The sequence below is a fragment of the Rhinatrema bivittatum genome, chromosome 8 (assembly GCF_901001135.1).
Source record: "Rhinatrema bivittatum chromosome 8, aRhiBiv1.1, whole genome shotgun sequence".
In the NCBI taxonomy this organism is placed as follows: domain Eukaryota; kingdom Metazoa; phylum Chordata; class Amphibia; order Gymnophiona; family Rhinatrematidae; genus Rhinatrema; species Rhinatrema bivittatum.
Window position 1 is genome coordinate 228,654,416 of NC_042622.1, and position 16,604 is coordinate 228,671,019.

At 43.9% G+C, this 16,604-nt stretch overlaps 1 protein-coding gene across 2 annotated transcripts in view; it reads left to right on the plus strand.

Moving 5' to 3' along the window:
• Window positions 1–16,604, plus strand: part of AP3D1 (adaptor related protein complex 3 subunit delta 1) — a 358,560-nt gene that overhangs the window by 54,056 nt on the left and 287,900 nt on the right. For both annotated transcript variants that reach the window (XR_003858342.1, XM_029613909.1), the window contains exon 2: window positions 8,055–8,150. Coding sequence is in view for 1 of the 2 variants with exons in the window: in XM_029613909.1 (XP_029469769.1) it covers window positions 8,055–8,150 (96 nt within the window). In the remaining variant the exon portion in view is untranslated. The remainder of the gene's footprint in view (window positions 1–8,054; window positions 8,151–16,604) is intronic.

A 16,604-nucleotide genomic window follows, 5' to 3' on the forward strand; every position in this document is an offset into this window, starting at 1 on the left:
TACCTCTGGCCATTCTATTCCCTCAGAGAATCATCAGTGCAGCAGCATTTATCCTGGAGATTATCCCCTAGGGATTGGCTCCTTCAGTGGCTTTAGAGTGGGATCATTGCCATTCAGAAGAGGAAGGACACAGCAAGTCTAGCTCCCAGGCCCCACAGGAAACTTCACCTTGAACACCAAGGGTCCCCTCCTCGAATGTCTTGGTCCTCCTTCAGGATTGTGGGTGAGCATCCCACCTTTAACATACTAAGAGGAGGACTCAACAGGCATACTATCATACCTTCCACTGGTGCATTCCTTGCCTCTAGAAGATTTGTCATACTGGAGGAAAGTATGGCTTCTTGTGTTCCAGTGGCGAAAAAACTGGACCTGAAATACAGGATGCAGTGATTGCCTGGTTTTGGGGTGGTCCAAATTCCCCATCAATTGTTGGTGGTAGAACCTGCCTTGAAGAAGGCAAAGACGACAAGGTTCTATTCAAATACTCCTCTGGGAAAAGCTGCTTGATTCGTTTGGGAAGAAATAGCTCGACATTCAACACTAGGATAGCCAACCCCCAGCTTTATATTATGCAATACTTGCACAATTGCATCAACAGGATGAGACAGGTCCTGGACAAGGAACATGAAACATGTCACTGGAAATTTCTGGAAGCAGAGGAATGTGAACATCACGTCATTCACTTGGTCTGCGAATCTTTTCATTGGCTAGAGTTTCAGCTGATGCTACTGGGGCCTGATAAATGGCATGGCTGTAAGTTAATTGATCATGGGAGGGGTGTCCATGATAAGTTGACAGCATCACTTGCTTGGGAGATGATCTCTGATGACAAGATCAGAAAGACTGTTCTAAATCAAGGAATAGCATGTGATCCTCCAGTGTGACAGCCACATATCAACACAGATACCCATACTTCTCATATAAGCGAGTATATTTCCAGTGTTGTCCTTTTCACATCTACCAGCACTACCGGTCCCGTCAAGTACAGCAGCAGCACCAACAACGTATGCTCAGAGGATGGCCATGAGAATAACACTAGCCGAAGATGGCTCAGCAACATCAAGTGAAACCAGGGCCTAGTTTTTTGACTGGTTTGAAGCACTGACTCCCATCCCACCTACAGGCCGATACAGTGTAAATTGCGGGAGAGTGGGCGATTCAGTAAATTAATTTATTTAAATTAGTGCCCGCAGTAAAAAGAGGCACTAGGGACACTAGCACGTTCATAGCGCCTCTTTTTGGACAGGAGTGGCAGCTGTCAGCGAGTTTGACAACTGACGCTCAATTTTGCCGGTGTCTGTTCTCAAACCCGCTGACGGTCACGGGTTCAGAAACCGGACGCCGGCAAAGTTTAGCGTCCGGTTTTCAGCAGGAGAGAAGAAAAACTGATTCTTCACGCATATCCAGCATAGCTCTCTGCTTCAATGGCAGGGGAGAAAAAAAAAAACTGATACTTCACGCATATCCAGCATAGCTCCCTGCTTCAACGGCAGGGGAGAAGAAAAACAACCAATAAGGGCTGTATAACATAGTCTGGGTAGAACAAGCATGGGTGTAGCTTGCTTATTGCGGTGGTTACTACCCCTACTACCCCTAACTAATCAAGCTAGATATTTCACTTGGATGCAGCTCCATCACTGCTCTCTACGTTAATGGTGGGGGTGGAAGGGAAATAGAACCAAGAGCTAAGAGAAACAGATAAATATGAGAGAAAAAATGTGTGAAGCTTGCTGGGCAGACTGGATGGGCCGTTTGGTCTTCTTCTGCCATCATTTCTATGTTTCTATGTTAAAAATAAATAAATAAATAATAATATTTCTCTCGGCACAGACTTAATATCATGGCGATATTAAGTCTGAGGGTCCAGAAAGTTAAAAAAAAAAAATAAAAAAAATATATATATATATATTTTTTTTTAAACTTTCGGGACCTCTGACTTAATATCGCCATGATATTAAGTCGGTGCCGAGAGAAATTAACGCGTACCTTTGGGTAGGTTCTAATTTCTGAAAGTAAAATGTGCGGCTTTGCTGCACATTTTACTTTCTGAATTGCGCGGGCATAACTAATAGGGCCATCAACATGCATTTACATGTTGCAGGTGCTATTAGTTTCGGGGGGTGGGGGGGTTTGGACGCACATTTTCGGCGCTCTATTACCCCTTACTGAATAAGGGGTAAAGCTAGTGTGTCAAACGCGCGTCCAAATGTGGGTTAACAGTGCGCTCCACCGGAGCGCACTGTTAACGGAGGGCACTGTACTGTATCGGCCCGCTAGTGGGAGAAGAATTTGATAGTTCCTCCAGGCGTGTAAGAGCATCACCAGGGACCACTGTGTACTTGGGATTGTGGAGTATGGGTACTGCTTGTTTTTCTCTCATCTTCCCAAGACAACACCGTTGCTCATTCAGTCTGGATCCATCTCACTTGACCCATCTTAGCAAACAGTTAATAAATTAGTCTCCTCTTCTTCCTCCCCCCAGACTTGGGGCAGAGCAAGGGTCTTTACTCCTGATATTTATCCCTAAGAGATTGGCATAGGGGGTGGGGTCTGAGAACTATCCTGGATTTACAGTGGTTGAATATGCACCTGAAGTAAGAAATTCAAGATTTACTTCTTCCACACTCTTCTCTCCTTCATCCAGGCAGAAACCTAGATGAGTGCTTTGGACCTGAAGGAAGCTTGCACACACATTCCATTCTAACTCATTGGTGATACTTAAGATTCAGGATAGATGATCACCACTGTTAATGCAAGATTCTATCCTTTTGGCCTTTCAGCAGTTCCACGAGTGTTCACCATATACTTAGCAGTGGTTGAGGCCCACCGTCATCAGGGCATATCTGTTTTCCCCTATTTGAATGACTGGCTAGTGACAAGTCTTTCTAGCATAGGAGTCCTGACATTACTGGGCCAATTGATACATCTTCTTCAGTCTCTGTGGTTTGTCATCAACAAATCAAATCTATTCAAATCCAGAGAATTCAGTTCATAGGGGCTTAGATTTGGTCAGAGATGGGGCATGCCTTCTGTAGGGGAGGGCAACCTGCTTATCTACACTTATACAAAGCTTTGTACTGGAATCTATAGATAGCTCAGTTAGCCGTAGTCATCCTTGGTTATGTGGCAGTAACTGTCCATGGTACAATTCACTCTGCTTCATATAGGTCCTCTATGGTGATCTCAATGGAACCAACTATGACAACCCTTGTCTAATCCTGTTGTGGTACCAGAGGGTGTGAAATTGATGCTTTGGTGGTAATTGAGGCCATTAGCCCTCGCCATAGATTCCTCTCTGAGAATACTCCAGCATCAGCTAATGCTGGCAATGGACACCTCTGCCATGGGCTAAGAGGCACACACAGGGCTCCATCAAACTTGAGGGACATTTTCTTGGGCAGAGTTTCTCTATCAGATTAACCTCTTGGAACTCCAGAGCAATTCGTTACATTGGTCAAGCATTCAGTTATCTGCTGCAGGGCAAGCAGATTCTAAATCAAACATAGTCAAGTGGCAATGTTTTATGGATTCTCTTGTCAGGACGCCCAAATGATTTGCATGTGGGCTCTCCTTCAGGCAATATATCTCCCAGGATAGCCGTCTGGTGGACCGCCTCAGTTGGATATTTTGATCAGACGAGTGGCAAATAGCTTATTCACCATCCTTGGAGAGGCTGAATATGGACCTGTTTGCATCCAAGATAAATTGAAAATGGAGAGTTTGTTTAATTCTTCCATTGAGCTCAGATTCGTACCAGAAATGTTTATGCTTGGATGGGATGTTTGTTTTCTGTACACGTTACCATCACTTCCTTTTAGTTGCCAGAAAACTTCTAAAGGTAATTCAGAAATGAGCGGAGATGATCCTCATTGTACCAGCCTGGCCCAGACAGAGGTAGCTCTCTTACCTAGTTCAATTTTCAGAGGAACCTCATCTTCCCTCCTGATGCAGGAGGAGGGTTATCTATAGCATCCAAACCTACTTCATCTCAAACTGACGGAGACTGAACGTTCGTTAATCTCTCCAATGATACTACCCAAGGAAGTGGAAGACGCACTTGTTTTTTGCAAGAAAACCATTAGCCAGGAGATTGCATGCTTTTAAATAGAAAAGATTTCTTGACTGGCATCAGTTGTCATCTTTAGACCGTTCTGCTTTCCATACCAGGGATCTGCTTCAATACCTATTCTACCTATCTTCCTCAGGCTTTTGTACAACTTTGAAGGTGCACCTTATCACAATTCTGGCTTACCACCTCTACATAGACAGCCAATTTCCATTCACCCATTGATGATCAAGTTCATAAAGTACAAAACCCTCAGTCTCCAAACCAGCAGTCCAATGGGATCTTCACGTGGTGCTTGCACAGTTGATGTGCTTTTGGTGGTTAAAATAAGGAAAGTGAGCAAATGTATTCGAATGATATTGGAAACTGATTATCACTTTGTATTTTTTACTATAGATTTTAGAATGTTGATTTAAATTGATTGTATGTTTTACTAAAAAATTTGTCTTGGATTTTTATGTTGATTTTGTTATTTTAAAGTGTGTTAAAATTGTAAACTGGTATGATTGCATTGGAATACCGGTATACAAATTGAAATAAATAAATAAAAGGAAACATCTATTTGAACCAATGGATTTTGTATTTGAGATTCCTTACTTGGAAGTGATATTTCTAGTAGCAGTCACTTCAGCAAGAAGAGTAAGCAAGTTACAAGCCCCTTTCTGCAACTTTTTTCACAATAGGGTGGTACTACATTCTCACTTAAAATTCCTTTCAAAGGTGGTCTGCTTTTCACATAAATCAAGCCATTGTCTTACTTTTTTTTTTCCCTCAAAGCTGTACACCCACAGGGATGAGAGCCCTTCATACATTGGACTAAAGGAGGGCAATAGCTTATTACCTGCAAAGCACTCAACCATATCATCAGGAATTTCATCTTTTTGTCTCCTGTGACCCATTCAACTGTCCAATTTTTTAGCAGTCTGTATTGTACATTGTTATACATTGGCTGGCCTCCAGATTACAGAGCCAGTAAAGGCCCATCAATTGCAGGCCATGGTGGCCTTGGTGGCTCATTTCAAAACTATACCTATTGAAGACATTTAGAAGGCTGCAACTTGGTTGTTGGTGCACACCTTCACTTCCCATTACTGTCTGACCAATCTTTCAATGGGCAAAAGTAAATTCTGTTGCACATCGACACAGAATTTACTGTTTTGCAAGCAATTTTGTGTAACCTATTCTCCCAGTAGTCTACTCTCCATGGGGAAGTTGGGTTGCTTTCTCAATACTCCACAGTGCAACCTTCAGCTTGGCATTCTCCATGTGTCATGGCCAATTCAGCCCTGCTTGTTGTTGGAAAAGGCAGGTTTGTTTACTGTAAACAGGGTTCTCCATTGACAGAAGGATGTTAGCCATATTTAATACACTCTCTCCTCCCTGGAGAGTTGATTATGTAGCTGAAGATAAGCTCGACACATGGACTTGAGGGGTCATGAGGTAGTGCTCATGCAGGGAACTGCTCATGCTCAGTAGAGCAAAGCCCTGAGCTCAGACAGAATAGTCCGTTCAGCGCCATTGGATGACGTCATCTACATGTCATGGCTAATGCATTCTGCTGTCTGAGAACCCCATTTATGGTAACCAAAATCACTTTGTATATGTATTTATTTTATTCAGTAAGAGTAGCTTAAAATGGAGGTTGTCTAACATTCAGGCTTCTGAGGTAGCTGCCATATCTCTGAAATGAGTCTCCAAACACACTGGGGCACTGTTTCTCTTAGCAGAATTAATTTTTGTGTTGGATATACAGTGGTACAAGGAAAATAAATAGGTATTTAACAATGACATGATGAAATTTTTCAGTTTATTCTTATCCTTGCCTAGTTGCTTTGAGTATATTTCTCCAAAGTATTGAACTGAGGCTTTAGTGTTAAGTGTACAATGCCTGGCAATTCCCATTACAACCAAAGGCTTAGGGCCTGATGTAAGGAGTGTAAATTAAAATTCATCACACAAGGTTTTTTTTTTTTAACCTCTGCAGTAAAAAACCCCCCCCCAAAAAAACCCAACCACTCTGATGCAGTAAGCAAATAGTATACTAATACCGCAGGAGGTAAAAAAGCAAACAGACCCAAGTTAAAATGTGTGCTTGGTCTTTTGCATAGACTGAACACACATTTAACTCTGGTAGGGAAAAAGTCTCTTGGATTTATGATTATGCACACAAGCAAACTTCTGCTCATAAATCTTTTTTTGTGCCTAAAAGACTTATGAGCACAAAATTGCTTTTGTGTGCATACATCATATTTTGTACGCAGAAAAAAGAAGTTAAGCTAGAGCACCGCTTTGCAAGGGATCTGGAGAGAGGTGGCAGGAAATAGCTAATGCCATCATTAGCATGGGATTTGCATGAAAAGGTACTATCTTGTACATTATGAGCACATTTTTTGTATTGGCAGTTAAGTTTTGCGCACAGAAAATGTGCACAACTGTGGGTTAAAATGTGCACATCGATCCCTTATTTTGTTAGATTAACTTTAGCATGCAGAACAGACTAGAATACCTTCAGGTATAAGTCCTATAGCATTAACTGTGGAATTTGCTAAAGAAGGCTTGTGTACATTGAAGAATAGCTGAATATTTTTATAGCCCTTCCCAGTGAAATCTACATCCATGTCACAGTTTCCTGTGAATGTATTACATTTCCTACCTGCTGCACTTTTTGCCATCTTTCAGGCTGATGCAACATCAGTGCAGGAAAATGGGCGCTCATCATTGAGTGCCGGCACTTCCAATGCGAACCTGATTTAATATTTAAATCGGCTGCTGTGTAAAAATTTTGCATACAAAGTACGTTTAAAAAAGGCAAGTTTGGAGAGAGGAGAGAGAACTATTTTCGTTTTAAGAGTTTTATTTTGCTATTAGCTGAAGCTCCTTGAAATTCCCTGCAGGCCCTTATTTATTGTCCTGCTCCCCTAGTCCAACCCTAGCACATTCTTCCCTTCTCAGCTTGTCCTCGGCCTGCTCCCAGTACACTGATTCCAGCAGTCTCTTCTTTCCTGCTCAGCTTGGCTCCAACAGTCTCTCAACTATGCTCCCTAACCTGACCCCAGTACACTGCACTCGTGCCCCAGCATATTCCCTATCCCCTCCCTAATCCAAACCCAGCACTCTTCTCATCCCCCCTCCCCCATTACCCAATATGAAGAAACACTAAATATTAAAAAAAAACCCAAATTCCCTTAGAAATCCAAAGGAATGAAAATACTCTGCCCACCAAACCTGCTTCAGTGAATACCCCTAGAAGCCCTCCATGACCTCTCCCCAATTCTTATCAAACCACCAGTCAATCCTAAGGTCCCGTACCATTATGTTGCAAGCAGATTTTGTCATAAAAATATGATGCTAGTCCTCAGGTTGACAGGCAATGGTTTGTGCTAAGCTGGAGAAGAGGCAGGAACAACTGGGGGTGCTTCCTGCCACCAGAAGCCCCACAGAACTGACATTTGGTAAGATCTGTGGTGGGGAGAGGTGTGGGTTCCGGGGTAGTCACTAAAGCAGATTTTGGATGCGGGGGCCAGAACCAGGATCTAGTTTTCTAGGGTTTTTTAAATCTAATTTTGTAATCTGGTGGTTGGCGGGGTATGTATGCAATGTATGCATGCGTTCCCTACAGCCACTAGTTTGCCAACAGACAGATGATACCACCAAGCTTATTTGCAACCAGTTGTTAGCAGATATTTGCCCCCATATCCCCTCCTCTTCTTTTTATAGTGTAATATCCCATTCTCTAAATTTGTGTAACCAGATTATTGCTGAGCTCAGATAAGTGTGACTGCCTTACGTTGGAGAGATGGGAGATGAATTATTCCCATTCCTATTAGTAATGTCAAAATGGTGTGACCGGATTTTTGTTTTTTTTTTAATTTTAAAAGACTTATAACCTGCATGTTTCAAAGTTTGTGGCAGAAAACAATTGAAACATTCATAAAAACAAGACAGACAAATAATAATAAAAATAAACATTTTATTTATTTGTTTTCAGGCAAAGTACATTTCCCATTGCATCGATGAGATCAAACAAGAGCTGAAGCAGGACAACATTGCGGTCAAAGCCAACGCTGTCTGCAAACTTACTTATGTAAGTATTTTGCAGATTTGTATTGGTCATCATGTACTGTCTTTATGTACAGAGAGATCTGTTAAAATGTTTACTGATTTATCATGGGTGGGGCCATAGTGTTATGGGTCAGCATTGAAATACATTGGGAACCTTATACAGGCCCGATATGGAGATGGGAGGTACTTCATTTCAGAAATTGAGTATACTGGCAAAGCTGCACCTGAATAGCAGGAAGCAGAGATTGAACTTTTCTGGCAGAGTCATATGGGTGTATGAGAATTAGAACAGGGAGTGCTATAAGTCAGGATTTGGATGCTTTGCCAGAGCTGTGTATGTGGGTTTAGTACTGGAATAGCTTTTGAGGAGGATGGCTGCATGGCTAGGAAAGCCACGGAGGTGAAAAAACAAAAACAAGACAGATGCCTTGGACATAAGAACATAACATGCCATAAAGGGTCAGACCAAGGGTCTATCAAGCCCAGCATCCTGTTTCCAACAGTGGCCCATCTAGGCCATAAGAACCTGGCAAGTACCCAGGTTTTTATTCAATTAGTATGGAACATGCCCGACTCTGGCCAAAGTTTCGCTTTATGGCTGCATCAGGGGCTCTTCAAATTAAGTAACATCTAGAGTATACGCTCTAGTGTAATATATATTTTCCGGGAGTATCAACTGGTTTGATATATCAGAATGATTTATAGGACGCATCTTGTTCAGTTGTTGTCCTCAAACAGTCTTGGAGTTCACAAACGAGGATGTTGAATTATGTTCATTACTATGGCACCTTTCAGTGACGAAAACTCTGTCACCAAACAGTCTTTAAATCCACAACTTTAAGTGTTGTATTGTGCTTCATGCGATTGAGCTTTCAGCGACAGGACTTTTGTAACTTCAAATATTCCTTGAAAATAAGCTCTATCTCATGAAGCACCATACGACGCTCAAAATTGTGGATTTAAAGACTGTTTGATGCTGCTTATCAATGGGGATACATGGAGATCAAGAGGGCAGCATGTGGAGCCCTCTTCCCTGAGAGAGCCGCATTGGCAGGATTGTTTTCAGACCAGTTCCACTGGCATGTTTGCTGCAACAGTGGCCATATTGGATCCATAAGAAGGAGGTAGCTTGGAGCAGGGGCCTTCTACACTGGTTCTGGCAGTCTTGGATGTTGCGGCAGTCTGATCTGCATCTCCAAGAGTGTCTCCCATGCCTTCAGGTGGAAGTGTGATTCCTTCTGTTTCCTGGGCCTCTATTCCTGTGAGTTTGTGAAATGTTTGCATCAGGCTCTTTTCTGGAGTGCAGAGTGCAGATCTGGTTTTCTTTCCTGCAGGGACCCCTCCCTGGGAGCTCCTCCTGGGAATCCAGAGCAAAAGAATGAGAGAAGAAATAGAGGACAATTGGGAGGGGAGAGATTTCTGCACTTTTGGATCTGTCACTCGTGGACCTTAAAGTTTTAAGGGAAAGTAGTAGTGAGGGAGAGTCAGGGGGAAGAGGATAATTCTGCTATGGTTCAATTGTTTCACAAAGAAGAAAGGACTGGAATTTACTGAAGAAGGGGGAGGTAAGGATGGAGTTTTGGGGCAGACCAGAAGTTCTCAGATCTTCCAGTGAAGAGGCTTTCCACACCTCTGGTACAAAGGGCTAGGCAGACTGTTATCAGCCTTTTACTGGAAATAGTTCCACATTACTTTGTGTCAGTGAATGTTAGGAGTCGTCAGGGACAGCTAAGCTCTGGTGTTTTCTCATTCCTGTAGTGATGGGACTAGGGCACTTTCAGTGTTAGACTCTCCCTTTTTGGTTTGCCACAGCTTCAAGGTCTTTATCCGAGATGATGGTTGTGGTGGCGGCCCTGCACAAAGAAGGTATTTTTGTGCATCTGTATCTGGACAGTTGGTGAATCTGACCAAAGTTGGCCCAGGAAAACAAATCAGCAATGGCCAGAGTGATGCAATTTTTGCAGGATCTGGACTGGGTTTCCAATTTTGACAAGAGCATCTTACTTCCCTTTTGATCTCTGGAGTAACTAGGGGTTCAGTTCAACACCAAGCTAGGCTGGGTCCACTTGACAGACATAAAGATCTGGAAGTTGCAGAACCAAGTGCATGGTTTTATTGAGGATTCAGAGATCCATGGGATGGATTTATCTTTATTTGTTGGGTTCCATGGTGGCTGACTTGGATTTAGTGCCTTGGGCAGGGGGGGGGGGGGGGGGTGTGCACATGAAACCCTTGCAGAAGGACTTGTTCTTGAAGTGTCTCCTCAGGCTCTGGTGTATTTCATGAGACTTCCTCTGATGACACAAGCCAGAGACAGTTTTGCTTTGGTAGCTAGTACATAAGAACCTTACAGTGGGAGTGGATCTCAAATCTCCCATTTACATAAGTGACCTCTGATGCCATCTGGGGCTGGGGTGCTTTACTATATTGTACTCAAGGCACTTGTAATCCGGAAGAAGCCAAGTGTTCCATCAGTTGACTGGAAACCAGAGCGATAGGGAAGACACTCCTTTTTACTTTGCTTCCATTCTTCAGGGTCATGTGGTCAGGATTTTGTCAGCCAAAGCTACGGCAGTGGGATCAGGTGTCTGCATGTAGGTCTGTGGTAAGTCTGAAAAGAGAAACTGAAAGGGCTTCCCATCGCTCTTATAGTGGGAGTAGAGAATGTACAAATGGACTTCTTAGTCACACCGGGCTGGACCTTGGAGGATAGAGTCTATCCTAGGAGGGATTCTCTCAGGAGAGAATGGGGAGAACTAGTGATGGAGTTGTTTTCGGTCAGCAGAAATGTATAGATGTGAAGATTTTCAGCTAAAGAAGGATAAAAGGTTCATATGGTTTGGATGCCTTGATAAGACTGGCTGTTTCAGAGTTCCCTCTGTGGCCTCTGGTGGGCAGTCTTGCAGAAGATTTCCAGGCATCAAGGGCTAGTGATATTGATAGCTCTTAATTGGCCAGGGCATCCTTAGTATGCGGATCTAATCAGGATGCTGGACAGGATCCACTATTGTTGCCTCAGGACGGGGGCATATTGTTCAGGGGCCGATGGTTCACGAAGATATGTCTCAGTTTTGTCTTACAGCTCGGTCCTTGAGAGGGCTTTTCTGTCAGAGAAGGAATATTTCCCAGCTATAGCAGGCTGAATTAGCCATGCTGTCTAGTAGTGTCGTGACCGGATCAGTAGGCGGAGTTTTCTCAAAGAGTACAGAGTTTTGAACTCTGTATGGCTGCGCGGTGAGGTTCCCGCGCAATTGCTGATTTACCTCAGGTTCTTTTTTTTTTTCCGCGAGCAGGACTGCACGCGGGGTTTTTTTCTCTTCATTCGTCTCTTCACTTTTTCACATTTTTCAAATTTTTTCTCCCGTCTCTATTGGCAGCGATTGCTCCAAAACCATCAGGGTTTAAATACTGTCAATGCGGGAAAATTATGTCCATAAGAGATGGACATAATTATTGTTTTATTTGTTTAGGTCTGGAGCATGATCCAGCCTCATGCCGAGACTGTGGTCGGATGTTGCCCCGGGCCCGAAGACAGAGCGCCGAAAAAATTGCGTGCCTACGATCGTCTCACTCTTTGCTGGGCCCGGCGAAGATAATTAAGAAAACTCCAGCACGAAGATCCACATCGCTGGAGGGCGCTTTGGCCAGGTCGGTACCATCACCAGGGCCGCGGAAGGAGGTCGAGGCCTCGACTCCTTCAGTGAAAAAGCCCAGTCATGCGCCGCTCAGGTCACAGGGCTCTGTACCTGCTTCTTCCCGCTCCTCGACGCCGAAGCATATGGCGCACGGGGCTTCAATGGCGAGACCGGAGCATGGATGCCGAAGCCAGTGCACGGCGCATCAAAACATGACGCATCGGCTCACGGCGTATTAGAACATGACGTATCGACGCAGGGTGCGTCTGATAGTGCATCTGGAAGAGCTGTATCACTATCTGGGTCATCTTGTCATGTTCGCAAACGAAAACATTCCAGACATCACCAACATATGGAGATGCAAAACATGCAGAACACCATGACCCCTCCCTACAGCTCCACCATCTGCCTCTACACAGGCTCCACTACGAGGCCAACACCATGCCAAACAAAAGGCAAAAACAAAACATCTCCAAACGCCTGAATCTCCACGAATAGATTCTGACGTAGAAGTGGTCTCTCACTCTAATCATGATTCTTCAGATGCTGATAGTTCTCATTCGGGTTAGTCCTCTCTTACTAGATCTCATTCACTCCATCTTCCAGAGCTGCGCCGACCTTCTGAGGACTTGTCTCTGGGAGCGCTGACCCCACCTTCAGTGCCACTTCCAGCGCCTTCACAACATACCCTCGCATCAAAGACGATGTCACAAATTTCTTTGGCTTTGAATACTTTCTTCCAAGATCTGGAGGCCGCGCATCCTTAGATTCCAGGTCCATCTTCACCAACCTCTCCTCGACGAATACCAACTTTTCTACCTCCAAATCAACTGGAAGAACCGATCCCAATTCCAGAACGACCGGATTCTCCACACTCACAATAGTCTGTCGTCACCATCCTCATCTACAGGATTTCCGTCAAATCCTTCCGAGGGCCTTCCGGAACCTTATTCTCCTCCAGAAGATTTATCCTACACAAAATTCATTGAAAAAGTAGGATCTCTCTTAAATATTGAAACAGGAAAGGTTCCCATCCCTCGTGCTGAGGTTCTAGGGATTCTAAAGATTTTTGAAATGCCGCCAGAGCCAACAGCTCTACTACCACATGCTGTACTAGATGCGGTTCTGCATAAGATGTGGGAGAAACCATTTACCACCACAGCTGCATCAAGGAAAACAGACTTAAAATACCGGCTGAGAAATTCCACGATCTGAGTCCACACAATTACCCCACAACTCTGTAGTAGTAGAATCTGCACTACTATGTGCCAAAAGATCAAAACGTCATGCAAATTCACCACCAGGAAAAGACCATAAATCACTGGATGATTTTGGCCATAAGGTGTACCATTCGTCCATGCTGGCCCCAAAAATCCAACACCATCAATTTTACGTAAACCAATACCTATTTGAATGTCTACAGAGATTACGTCCCATATGTGTGGCTTCGGATAGCTCCTTACCACAGCCATTTACAGACATGGAGGAAGGTCTTCGACATTTGCTCCATTCGGTTTATGAATCATTTGAATCATCGGCTAGATCCTCAGCTACGGCAATAGCAGCATGGCATGGTTAAGAGCTAGTTCAATACGCGACTATGTCCATGACAAGTTGATTGATATACCTTGTCTGAGGGACAATCTTTTTGGTAACAAATTTGGGGAAGCTGTTACCCTTTTGAAAGAACAGAATACTGCGGTTCAATCTTTGACATTATCAACAGACCCTCCTGCTGCTTCTAGAAGATTCTACCCTTCATTCAGAAGACGACCTTATGCAAGGGCACCTTTTAAACCTTACAACACATATAGATCTCAGTATTATTCCCATCAGCGTTACCAACCACAAATTCATCCCTCATGTGGACGTCCACGCCAACCACGAGCTCAAAAACAAACTCCAGCAGCACCTCCAAAACAAACTCCATCTTTTTGAGCTACCCCGAACCACCTCCTCCGCACTACATAGGAAGCCGCCTTCAACACTTTTATGCCAGTTGGGAGGCAATTACTTCAGATCACTGGGTACTAAACATCATAAAAGAGGGTTACAGATTAAATTTTCTGGCTCTTCCAACCCTCCCTCAAGTTTCCCCGCTAAGGAATACATCACAACACTCACAAGACCTACAAGAACAGTTAGTCACTCTACAGTTGCAGAACTCAATTCAAGCAATCCCAATCTCATTGAAAAAACGAGGGTTTTACTCCCTATATTTTCTTATTCCAAAAAAGTCTGGAGGTCTTCGACCAATCATAGATTTGTGAAACCTCAACAAACACATTCAAAAAGAAAAATTCAAAATGACGTCTCAAGAGTATTCTTCCTCTTCTACAACCCAACGACTGTCTATGTTCCATAGACCTGAAGGTTGCTTTTTCCCATATACCCATGCACCTTTCCTCCTGGCATTGCCTTTGCTTCCAAGTTCAGAACAACCACTATCAATTCAAGGTTCTACCCTTTGGCCTTTCCTCAGCCCCAAGGGTATTCACGAAATGCTTAGCGATGGTGGTGGCTCATCTCCGACAGCTCTCTATACAGATTTTTCCCTATCTCGACGACTGGCTGTTGGTAGCCTCGGATCTGACTACCTTGAAGACTCACGCGTTCCAAACAATCAATTGTCTTCAGACGTTGGGATACATAATCAATTACGAAAAATCCTATCTACAGCACAACAGAGGGCTTACCTACTACAAGACAGGATTCAAACTCTGTCCTCTCTTGCTCAATGTATATTCAATCAATCGCATGCATCGGCACGCCAAATTCTTCAACTGCTGGTTCATATGGCAGCGGCCATCCACGTTGTCCCATAATACAAGACTCCACATGTGTCGCCTACAATGTGGACTCAAGAATCAATGGTCACAGTTCTGGCAACCACTCTTGACCAGAGTACGTCTTACCAGACAAATGCGCACCGACATTCAATGGTGGATGAACACCAACCACCTGTCCTCGGGAGCACCATTTCAGTTGCCTCCTCACCAAATCACTCTCACCACGGATGCATCCCGAAAGGGCTGGGGAGCCCATTTAAATGAATTAAAAACTCAAGGTCGCTGGTCTCTTCAGGAGACCAACTATCAAATCAATCTCCTGGAGCTTCGAGCCATTTGGAAAGCACTTCAAACCTTCTCTACCCAACTTCGAAGAAAACATCTCATGGTATATACAGACAATCAGGTAGCCATGTTCTACGTAAACAAGGAAGGAGGGTCAGGTTCCTGGATTCTCTGTTGGGAAGCGCTTCGCATACTGACTTGGGCGATATGAAACCAAGTCTCGATACAAGCCACTTACCTTCCCGGAGTAGACAATGTAACAGTGGACCGCCTCAGCAGAATTTTCCATCCACATGAATGGACCTTGATTTGGGACGTGGTATCAAACATATTCCAACAGTGGGGCTTTCCAACCATAGACCTCTTTGCCACAGAGAGCAACTGGCAAACACAGACATTTTGCTCCATCTACCTAAGCAAACTTCGCTACGCTTCAGATGCTTTCCTCATTCCATAGACGGAGGGCCTACTCTATGCTTACCCTCCCATTCCACTAATATAAAAAACAATACAAAAATGCATCAGAGATGCAGCGGACATGATTCTCATAGCCCCGTCCTGGCCAAGGCAACCATGGTATGCATATCTCATGCGACTATCCATTCGCCCACCAATTCTACTGGAAAAACCATCCCCAACTCCTAACTCAGGAGGGGGGATCCCTTCTTCATCCGATGCATTGATCCCTCCATCTGACGGCAGGGAGGTTGAACGGCACGTACTAAACCATCTAGGACTTCCATCTCAACTTGAGGATGTTCTCATTGCATCCAGGAAACTTCGACCAGGCGTAACTATGCCGGGAAATGGCGTCATTACTCAGAATGGTGCAGACCAAAACGTCTAGACTCTTACTCTACAATGATAACACATCTCCTGGGGTACCTACACACTCTTTTCGCAGCTGGTCTAGCATATACTTCAGTTCGAGCGCATGTCAGTGCAATTGCAGCTTTCCATCATGCTCATAACGGACTACCCATTTCCAACCACCCTTTAATCTCCAGATTCACGTGGGGTATACTGCATCTCAGACCACCAGTCACGAAGCTGCCATGGAATCTCAATATCGTACTGGAACAATTGTTACCTCCTTTTGAACCTCTAGAATCCTGTCATGTCAAATACCTTACTTGGAAAACAATATTCTTGGTGGCTGTAACATCAGCAAGGAGAGTAAGGGAACTTCAAGCCTTGGTTCACTACTCCCCTTACTTAGAATTTTTTCATAATAAAGTCACACTTAGGCCACATCCTACCTTCCTTCCTAAGGTGGTATCAGCCTTTCACATCAACCAGTCCATTACTCTTCCAATCTTCAAGCCTAAGCCTCATGCGAATGACAGAGATAAACTTCTCCATTCCTTAGATTGTAAGAGAGCACTGGCTTATTACAAACAAAGAACACATTCTGAATCCAGAACATCTCAGCTGTTCCTCTCCTTCAATCCAAATTCTCCAAACCAACCTGTCTCCAAGAGAACGCTGTCTAGTTGGTTGTCCCAGTGTATAATGTTTTGCTACAATAAGTGCAACGTGCCATTAAATACAAGACCAAAAGCACACCAAATTAGAGCAACAGTAACGTCTGTTGCACATTTCAGAAACATTCCGCTGATAGACATCTGCAAAGCGGCAACTTGGTCTTCTCTCCACACTTTCACAGCACATTACTGTCTAGAACAGCAGAGCTCTTCTGATGCAGCCATGGGTTCTGCAATCCTGTCAACCATTGCACATAAATAAGACTGTCTACCTTTTTTGATT